This window comes from Colobus angolensis, unplaced genomic scaffold (genome assembly GCF_000951035.1).
Source record: "Colobus angolensis palliatus isolate OR3802 unplaced genomic scaffold, Cang.pa_1.0 Scaffold62, whole genome shotgun sequence".
NCBI classification, from domain to species: Eukaryota; Metazoa; Chordata; class Mammalia; order Primates; family Cercopithecidae; genus Colobus; species Colobus angolensis.
This window is the reverse complement of record NW_012119821.1, coordinates 3121517-3132206: the sequence shown is the minus strand read 5'-3', so window position 1 is coordinate 3132206 and position 10690 is coordinate 3121517. Positions and strand designations below refer to the sequence as shown.

General features: G+C 32.4%; 1 protein-coding gene across 2 annotated transcripts in view; it reads right to left on the bottom strand.

Moving 5' to 3' along the window:
- Positions 1-1178: 1178 nt before the first annotated feature.
- Positions 1179-10690, bottom strand: part of AP3S1 (adaptor-related protein complex 3, sigma 1 subunit) — a 70632-nt gene continuing 61120 nt past the window's right edge. For both annotated transcript variants that reach the window (XM_011963665.1, XM_011963666.1), the window contains exon 6: positions 1179-1898. In XM_011963665.1, the coding sequence (XP_011819055.1) occupies positions 1770-1898 (129 nt within the window). In that variant the 3' untranslated portion in view covers positions 1179-1769. The remainder of the gene's footprint in view (positions 1899-10690) is intronic.

Genomic DNA, 10690 nt, shown 5'->3' with positions numbered 1-10690 from the left:
ATGGTTGGTTGTTGGGGCATTGTATGTGATAGAATATAATGGGAGATAAAACACTTTTGACTGTTTTTTGAAGTTAAAGTATGGCCCAGAGGTTTCCTTACTTTTGGCATATCCTAACCAAACCAACACTTAACCTTCCCATAACTTGTTTCCCCCAAAACAAAAAGGAAAAGGGTGGGGTGGTGGTGAGGGGAGGGGGTACTGCTAGGCACTCTGTGTTACTGCATATTGCTCCATAAAGACAGGGACTTGGGGGCGCACAGTAAACACTTAATAAACATTGTCAAATGACTAAAGACCAGGTATCTCCTGAAATGTTCCACTTTGCATAACCTTTCTCTAGGACTTTTGCATATTTCTGAGCTGATGGCAATCCCAATAATCACAGATTAAATTTCCTGTTATCGTAACACACTGGAGAGCTTAGAGACAGATTAATTTTATTTAGAAAAAAATAAAGTAACTTTTCTTATATCTTAGGGTTCTTGGAGTAAAATTCATACATGCTACAAGTCTATGGAGTGTTTCAAAGAGAACATTTGAGGAAGGAGAACTAGAACTGTAAGGAAAACTTTAGTCTAACTGGAAAAGTAACCTCACTCACAGTTCATGGAAGACCAAATAAAATGTGGGCCAATTATGAGAAATTAGAATAAGTGAGTGTTAGGACTTAAGAAAACATTCGTTTAACTTTACTTTAGGATGAAACAGACAAGTAGAGCCCCAAGGGTTTTTGTATTCAAAATCAATTAGGTATTTGCTGAAATTATTTATTTTATTTTATTTTATTTTGTATTTTTTTTTTAGTAGAGACGGGGTTTCACCGTGTTAGCCAGGATGGTCTCAATCTCCTGACCTCGTGATCCGCCCGCCTCGGCCTCCCAAAGTGCTGGGATTACAGGCTTGAGCCACCACGCCCGGCCTGAAATTATTTTTTACCATCTGGGCAAGAAGGAACAAGAGGCAAGGCTTAAAGCTATTTGTATAAAAAAGATTTTACATTTTCTCAATTCTCAATATACATTTTAGAAAGACTGTCGCCTCCCACTGCAGATCTCATCTTGCACAATATGCGTAAGACAGACTGCTCCTGGTTTGTGAAATAATTTTCAGAAAAATTTACTGAGTTTCTGAATATTAAAAACATAAGTATAAAATAAATCGACATTAACAGCTGCTTAATAGTGATAAAATATACTTTTATTTACTTTGTTGAGTCAGAGAGTTGTAAAAAAAATTATTGCTAAAGTAGATATCAGGCAAAAACAGAAAGGTGCTTTAGAAGTCCAGTTACCTTGGAGTTTATTTAAACTAAGAGAAAAAAGTCATAATGTTTTCATGCAATACATACTTGGTTCTTTAAATAACAATTGTGTGACAAATAGCAGAAGGAATTAAGGAATGCAGTATTTGTGATCCATACAAAACACCAACATTTTAGGTTGTACATAATTAAAGAAATCTCTGAAATGCTTTTTAAAACACTGTAGTAGCTAATACATAGAGGCATGCCGTGGGTGGGCACAGGAATGCAGTTCAGAAAAGAAAACAAAATCACATAGGAACTACTCAATTTCTTTAAAATCACTGAGCAAGAAAAGCAACATTGAACTTTCATACTGATTTTACACAACTTCTATACAGTACCTTGACTTAAATCCAAGAGCAAAAGTTAAGACTCTCCTCCTCTATTTTTGGTAAACAACTGCATGGTAAACTTAGATGACTCTTCCCCCTGGATTTTACCTGGGAGTGGCCTTTTTACATTTTTATTTAAAAGAGGGCAGGTTTGGCACTTTTATACTGATGTCACCAATGTTAATATTTCTTGGGATCTCAGGAAGATTCATATTCTTTACAGCTGATACAGCACGGGCTGGAGCTCCCGCTAAGCCAGCCTGTATACAGAAGCAAATAAAAGAAAAAGAAAATGTACAACTCAGGTGTAGCTCATCATAAAACACTTACAATGGAAGACAATGATAAAAGATTTTCATATAACAAGCTTAGGGACCAGATGGTAGTTTGAATTGGTATGGAATGGTTACTTTGAAATACTAATCTATAAAGAGAAAACAGTGACACATTAAAAAATACAGTGAACACATGCAATGGTAACAATGTAAAGATTTAAATACAAATTAATGTGCACTACCACACAATATTCACACAATAAGACCTAAATCTTCACTTGTATCTTCATTTAACTGACATATAGCATGAAGCATGATTTACATTAGTTTCCTTATTAAATATCTCTTGCAACGATCATGATAGATTTTCTTTTGCTTTTAAAATGGCATTTATTATCAACATGTGCTGTGAAATAAAAATTGTAAGTAATAGATCGTGCTTGTTTAATTTCTTTTCTTAGGGATAAACCCTTAAAACATTTTAAAGCAATAAAATTAGTTTTTTAAATTGTGGGGGCTCTTTTAAACTTTTCTAAGAAAGTTCTAGAACATTCAAAAAATAGGCTTTTAAGTAAAGCCTCAATCCAAAGAATATAGTTCTGCTTAAAGATGAAACTACAAGAAGAGGATCATTCCAACCCTTTGATGCATTAATAAAAATATAATGATTAAAAATATTTTGTCATATAGCATAGATTGAGCAACATATATTCAGCTTACAGTTCACAAATTTAGAGAAAGAAGAGCACAAAAGCAAGAGGTAGTAAATATAAATAAAGGAATTCTAAAATTTCCAGTAAGTACCATTAGTGCATAATACTTGGCTTTCCTATTAGCAGGAACATTTATAATTTGTGAAATAATTTTAAAAGAAAATATGCTTACAAATAAAAGAAAAATGTATATAATATCATTTTTCTCACCTACATTAACAGCCTTCATATTTAAGGTTTAATTTATATACCAATTACATTTCATTAATTTTTATTCAGGCTATATAATAAAGCAAAGTCAACAAAGACATGTGAGTTCAGTGGCATCATTTTGTATAAAAATAGACAACAAAAACGAATCTTCCACTTTGATTAGATTATATATAAGGCAATGTCCATCAAATTAGAAACACTAGCTTTAAGGTCCCTTTTTCATAATTTTAGTTTTCTTTTCTTATGTAATCCTACCTTTGTTAATTAAAATAAAAATAATAATAAAGCTGTTACCTGAGAAAAATCTTGACTGATACAAAATAGGCCAGTGTAAACTATTTGCTAAATAAAGGATACAAACATTGTTAAGCAATGAAATAAAAGCCATGGATTATCAATTCAGAATTGGAAATAATAGAAAAATTAGTAGAATAGTATTAATAATAAGTATATTCTACACAGGCAATAAGGGTCATACAAATGAATAACTCCATACCCAACTAAATACTGAATAGGGCTGGAGAATTTTTATAATTAAATGGATGGTAGTTATTTTTGAGATGTACAACTAAAAATGTGATTGACCTCTACACTTATACCTACCTGAAGCAATGAAGTTTCTGTTATCCCCCCTTCCTTCCTGCTCCCCCAAAGATGTTGGAGATACAACTAAATAATAATTCAGGCAGCATGTATCATATTCGAAAGGGTCTTTAATTTGATTCCATTCCAAGTTAAAGGTCTAGCTACCAAAATTGAGAGTGGGTTAGGATCAAAGAAGAATCTAATTCAAAGAGGTTTACCATCTTTTGGCTTTGTTTTACCAGGAAGTATGTTGACTACTAAGGAAGAAAAATCTACAAAATTGCAGACGTCCTGGAGGTAGTATCATTTTTTAGACAGGAGGATTTTGTAATTTTTCTAGTTAAAAGACCAATTTGCCACTGTTTTTACTTTGGAATTTCCATAAAGAAGACAAATGATGAATTGACTATAGAAAAATATTGACAAAATATTTGAGTATAAATATTTAAAAAGGCATTAATTATTAAGGGATTTTACTATTGCAAGAGAAATTCTGTGTATCTGTGTATTTTACTGGACACTATGGTTTACACTTATAAATAGTAAACATAATTTTTTCAGTATTAAATGTACATGAAGCTCTCTTTTCCATAATATCCTGTACCATGAACAGCTAAAGCAAAAAAAAAAAAAAAAAAAAATTAAAAAAATTAAAAAACGCATCCTGTTAAATTTCATTAGACTGACTTGTATCTTTGTGACCAAAGATGGTGTCGACTGTTGGCTGCTAACGAGAATACATAAAGTCAATACAGCAATTGATTTAAATAGCATATTTGTGCTTAATATGTAAAATCAAAAGAAGTTTCTAAGTACAACAAACTACAATTCTTCTAAACATAAGCAGCAAGCTATAGACATGCAAAAGATGGGAACTATTCAGAACACGCAAATGAATTAGGAGAATCAAATTATTTCTCAAGCATGTTCAATACTTTTGTGTAGTATGCCATGAATTCAAATGGTAGGATTTTTAAAAATTGTAATATGTACTTTAAGTTTTAATTAAACTAACATTTTAAAAAGAAATCATTACTATGCAAAATATAAAATGTGAAGAAAATATGATAATGACAATCGATCAATAAGTAGATGTTTAAACCAGCTAGCAATGTTTATATATGAAAATTTAGGGCAAAAAAAGACTTTATGTCACTCAGTCAACACCAGAATGGCTATAAAACAAATTTCATTTTCAGACATTCATGAAAGTGATGTCTGAAAACATTTTTATTAAAACATAAAGTAATTTTCCATTAGGGGATCAGTTTGCTGACACAGAGGTATGAAGTAATTTTCATCTTGGCTAAAATATTTTTTTCTAGTAAGATACATTCAAAGCAACAAAGTAACTTTTGCTAACACTTAACTTTTCAATGCTAAAACTTACAGAAATTAAGTTTACCTGACTTGTTAGCAGTACAGTAGTCCCCGCTTACCTGCAATTTCACTTTCCATGGTTTCATTTACCCGTGGTGAACTGTGGTCTGAAAATAGGTGTGTACAGTACAATACTGTGACAGAGAGAGGACTTACTCACAAAACTTTTTTTTTTTTTTTTTTAAGAGACATGGTCTGACTCTGTCACCCAGGGTGGAATGTGTGATGCAATCATGGCTCACTGCAGCCTTGAACTCCTGGGCTCAAGTGATCTTCCCACCTGTCTCCTGAATAGTTAGAACTATAAGTGTGTCCCACCATGCCTAGCTAATGTAAAAAATATACATATCTTTTTGTAGAGACGGGGTCTCACTGTGTTGCCCAGACTGGCTCAAACTCCTGGCCTCAAGTAAATCTCCTGCCTTGGCCCCTTAAAGTGTTGGTATTATAGGTGTGAGCCAGTGCACCTGGCCTCACATGACTTTTTATTACATTATACTTTTATAACTGTTCTCTTTTATTATTAGTTGTTAATCTCTTACTGTGCCTATTTTAAAAATTAAATTTTATCGTATGTATGTATGTATAGGAAAAAACATAGCATGTATAAGCTTCAGTAGTATCCACAGTTTCAGGCATCCATTGGGTGTTTTGGAATGTATCCAACACAGATAAGGGGGGATTACTGTAAATACATTTTTAAACGTAAAAGTAAGATATTTCTGACAGTACAACATAGTTCTTAAAGATTTAAGATTATATAGTTGACACACAGCAGAAATAAAAAGAATGAAATTCTACTAGAGAAATAACTTGTTTCCATCTATGTTATACTTGAGCACCACCATGGCAGGTAAAACTGCAGCGACTACACCAATAAAAACAAATATATGAATCCAAAGCAGTTAAGAATATGAACTGGATGAAAGAATGAAGTACAGTATATAAAAGAATGATCATGTTTTCTCTCCCATGAGATTAAATAAATTAACAGAATTAAGAGAAAGAAAACAAAATGAAGTCTGCAAATATACCAAAATGAGGCCAAACAGATAGAAGACTTATACAGACATACTCTTGGAAATTTCAAGCACTTGAATCACAAAGATAGTAATGGATGGATATGATTTGTTTTTGATTTTGTTTTTAAATTGCCAGACCCAAAAATAAACAAAATATGTGCAAGCAAAACTGAAAAAGCAGCATTACTAAAATATAGTTCAAAGACCCTGAAAGCTCCCTTTTCTTCATGCAATAAACAATCGACTTTCTTGAAGGGAAAAGGAAAGTAATAATCTTGTTATTTATGTCATAAAATGTCATCCTACCATCTTAAAATGTCTTTTTTTTTTTTTCAAGTTTGAAATACAGCATAATAAGATGGTAGTTGGAACAATTTGTACATATTAAAACCTTTACCCACCCTTCCTGCTGGAAGTTGCTATATGCACATTCATAATTTTGACCTAACAGCAAAGTGAAAGAACACCAACATTAATAAACACAATATTAAATGGTTTCAGACTCAAAATCATTAACAAAATAATGGCAGATTTTGAAAGCATGTTTTTGAGCAAAAAAGACAATGTCAACAGTTTAAAAATTTTTTCAACATGAGGTAGAATAACTTTTAATCTGGGGATATATAATAGGCCTGTTCTTTGCTTTAATGGCAGTGCTTTAATATTGCAATTATAAACATTTAGATATGCTCATGACAATTCTCTAGTGAGTAATAACTATGGTGTTTTACAGTTTTAACAAAATTAGAATGTTCAAAAATTTAAAAAACCTTCCAAATTATTAGTCATTTTGTACGGATTATCTTCAATTATAGCTTTAACATCAAACGTAGGATTTGCCTGCACGAAAAAAAGAGAGCAGACTAATGACTTTCATGGATTTATTATTACTAGTTTTGACCATTACATGTGACCTCAAGGGTTCTCACCATAATTTTTTACAAGTACAAGACAAATGTGTATGTCAAGGTAGAGAGGCAGAGCCAACTCATGAGCTGACCATCTAACATCGGCATTAAAATACTGAGCCACTTTTCTTAGTCTCTACTCTTTGAAAACAGAAACTTGATTTTTTTTTTTAAAAAAAGGCCAATTAACAGTTCTAGTAATGAAAGTTAACGGACTCAGGTGATTAGTGGTTCTTTGCTGGAAAATAGCAGTTTAACATAAATTATATACTGTAACACAGAAACGCAATAATTTTGCCCACTGGTGAGAATGAGACTACTATGTATTCTCTATATGAGGGACAAAATAACATGGATAGAGGGACCAAAAATGGTACCCCAGTTTTGTGATATAGCCCACAATCTCAAAATAAGATACTATAAAGCCACCTGTATGTTGCTACTTCTCAAACACATCCAGAGAGTAAGTAAAAATTTAGTGGCTAAAAGGCAATGCTTTGTGGTATCACCACAATCATCAATTCTCAGCGATGTTTTTCTAATTAGTAAGGTGTATAATCTAACTTCATAAGTTTACATATTTTTTTCTCCATAGGACTCAATAAATTACTTTCATTTTGAAATTTTCAATCAGAGACCTTATAAACATTTCTTTTTCTTACTTAGTTTTACACAAAAGAGTTGCTCATCACCACATACATGGAACTCTTAAAAAAGTAATTCACACAGTTAATCTATGATGTGAAAAAATATACAGGAAATATCAGAAGAAAAATTAGTTTTGTAAAACTAGAGGTCTATTAAAAACATTTCCAATATTTGCCAATATGCTTTGCAAAAATATTCAGGGTTTTTTAATCAATACTAACTAAAACATTAATGTATTTTTACTGATTCTGATTATGACATGTTTGGATGTCAGAAGGTTTGCTACAATGAAAACTCATTGTATTTTGGTCAATATATTTAATTCCATTTTTCGAGCATTCAAGTTTGAAATAAGTCAAGTTTTATAAGGTTTCTGATCTTATTTTCTGTTGGCCACTGTTAATATGCACCTGCAGGTCAAAACTGTAAAAGCAATTCTGTTAAGACTTTGGAACTGAAAACCATTTGAGGGGAAAAAGTACTATTTCACAGTCACTATTCTAAGCCTTCACTGCTTCCCATTTTGTATGCAAAACTCTGAAGGTTCAGCTTTTGGTTTTTAAATTCACAGCTTCCAAAACCCAGCAGGCAATTTTATGTTAGAATCCTAATTTAGAGATGGAAAAAAAACAAATCTGTGAGAGTTAAATTAAGATTGGTTCTGCCATATGATGCTCAAAATAAATTTTACGTTTTTATACACAAAGTAAATTGTCATTTCTGCAAATGCAATTTGTCAGTTAGATGACAATGTTTAAAAAAAATTTAAACTTTCCTTTTACAATGCAGGCAGACAAAACAGAACAAACATGACATCAATGATATACTAGTAAAATACACTAAGTCCAATAAAAGATGAAGAAACTACAAGGAGAAACTAGAATGGAAAATAGGCTACAGGGACTATATGGGTTCATTAACACAAAGAATTTTTGAGTCTGGCCTAAATAATTAATTGCCTTTGACATCATTTTGCTTTCCCTTTGTTATAGCACATATTTCTGAAAGTCAGCAATACCTTGTCTACCTGTCCTGTCTGGGAGACTGAAAGATAAAGGTCTGTAAGAGAGAAGAATGGAAAGAGCTAGAAAGATCAGGATGTTCGGAAAAAAAAAGAGGACTGACTTTCAAAAAGTAGTGACTAAATTCAGACCCATTTATCCATCTTAAGAATAACATGAAATACATAAAAGCTAACAGATCTCCCCAACCCCACCCCTCTACCTCCACCCCCAGGGAGTCCTTTCATTCTTAGGCAGGTTCCTGAGTGCCTCTTATACTTCCCCCGAATCCCATCAACCTCCCAGCTTAAACCCTCCTCTCCCAATATTCCAATGTTATAGTAAACCATTTTTCTATCAAAACAGAATAGATGGAAATACATTCAGAGTATATGTTTGCTTCTCTCTTTCAGGATCTGGGAGAGCTTTGCTCTACCTGTCTAGGTATTGGGAATTAAACTGATTCATTTCTTTCCATTACCACAAATGTACTAACTTTAGACCACCATAATAAAAGCTTTGATTTCTGACAAAGGCCCCTAGATAAATGCATGTTATGTTTAAAAAGCTGTGTTTTAATTATACCCAGAATGATTTTTAAAGATAAATGATGTTCCTAAAATATTACTTAAATGATGTAAAATATTGATAATCAGTTCTTTTCATCAATCATGACATTCTCAATTTTAAACGAGTCTTTTTTTGTGTTTGTTTTTGGGATGGAGTCTTACTCTGTCACTCAGGCTGGAGTGCAGCAGTGCAATCTCGGCTCACGGCAACCTCCGCCTCCCAGATTCAGGCGATTCTTGTGTCTCAGGCTCCAGAGCAACTGGGATTACAGGCAAGTACTACCATGCCCGGATAATTTTTTTTTTTTTTTGTATTTTTAGTAGAGACGGGGTTTCACCATGTTTGCCAGGCTGGTCTCAAACTCCTGACCTCAGGTGATCTGCCTGCTTTGGCCTCCCAAAGTGCTGGGATTACAGGTGTGAGCCACTGCACCCAGCCAAACAAGTCTTTAAGTTTGTGCTTATATAAAAAATTTTAACTGAAATTTAGTAAGAAGATTAGTAAAAGTTTATACTTTGCTTTCAAATAATTTTGGATTATTCTGCAGAGTAATATCTCTGGTAAATTTAACCAATAGAAGTAACATGGACATGAAACATATGAAAGCTTTTGACATTTCATTGTTTCTGGAATAAAGCTAGATGTCGTTCCAACATACTTAAAATATATGAAAACTACTGAAAAATTAGTCATCATACTTTTCAGTGCTGTTTTAAAAAGATGATCAGGAGTAAATGGCCTCACTTTGATTTGAAATCCGATTTCATAACTAAAATATTAGCAGACATTACATGTATAGAAAATATATAATTTTGTGGTTTATCTCCAATCAAACTTAAAACATACTTTCTTGTAAAAGACAAAAAAAGAGAAACTAATTTGGTACCAGATAACAATTATGTATGATGCAAGATGATCAGGGAATGAAAAATAGAAGTAATCACCAGTATTCCAAACTATTTTAAATAGCATTATTTCTCTGAATGGATTTTAAGTTACAGTATTCTTATAACTATTTCCACTGAAATGTAAATTACATTTTACTGCTCTTTATAGATAAGAAAAATTGCCTCATTAATGAAGTTTTATTCAACAATCAAAAAGCAAATACCCATTATGCAATAATTATAGGTCCTTCATGGCTTTCGTCAATATAGCACATTAACCCATTTATGTCGGAGGTTGCAAACTTTTTTTGTGAAAAATCAGACCTTGGGGATGACCTTGAACAGTAGGATACAAATAACTCCCACAAGCTTAGCATTCCAATAATGGAACACTAGGCATAAATGTGTTAAGTAGCAGAAGAAAAAGAAGGACCACCACCAATGAAAAGGAGTTAAGTACCTGGAAAGGTGAAAATTCCAGACAACTGGTCATATTTTTTATAGATGATTATACAGAATTCACAAATTACTAGATACTCATTCATTATACCAGTTATTAAAGGACTGCATCACTGTTTGTCCCTTGGCATTTAAAATCTATAACCATACAGTTTTGCAAAGCAATGTTTAACAAATGACACATATTTTAAGTTCTTTTAAAACTTTAAAAGCAATAGCTCAGGGTTTACAGTAATCTTTTCTTTACTAAATAATATATTGCAAGTCAGTTATACTAAATTAAATTATGAGTCTTTTTCCTTGTCCCAAAACAACATTTTCTCTATTAACCTAATTTATGTTTTCCACTTTCAAAAGCCAGTATTTTAGAAATTGGCTACAGGACAAACAA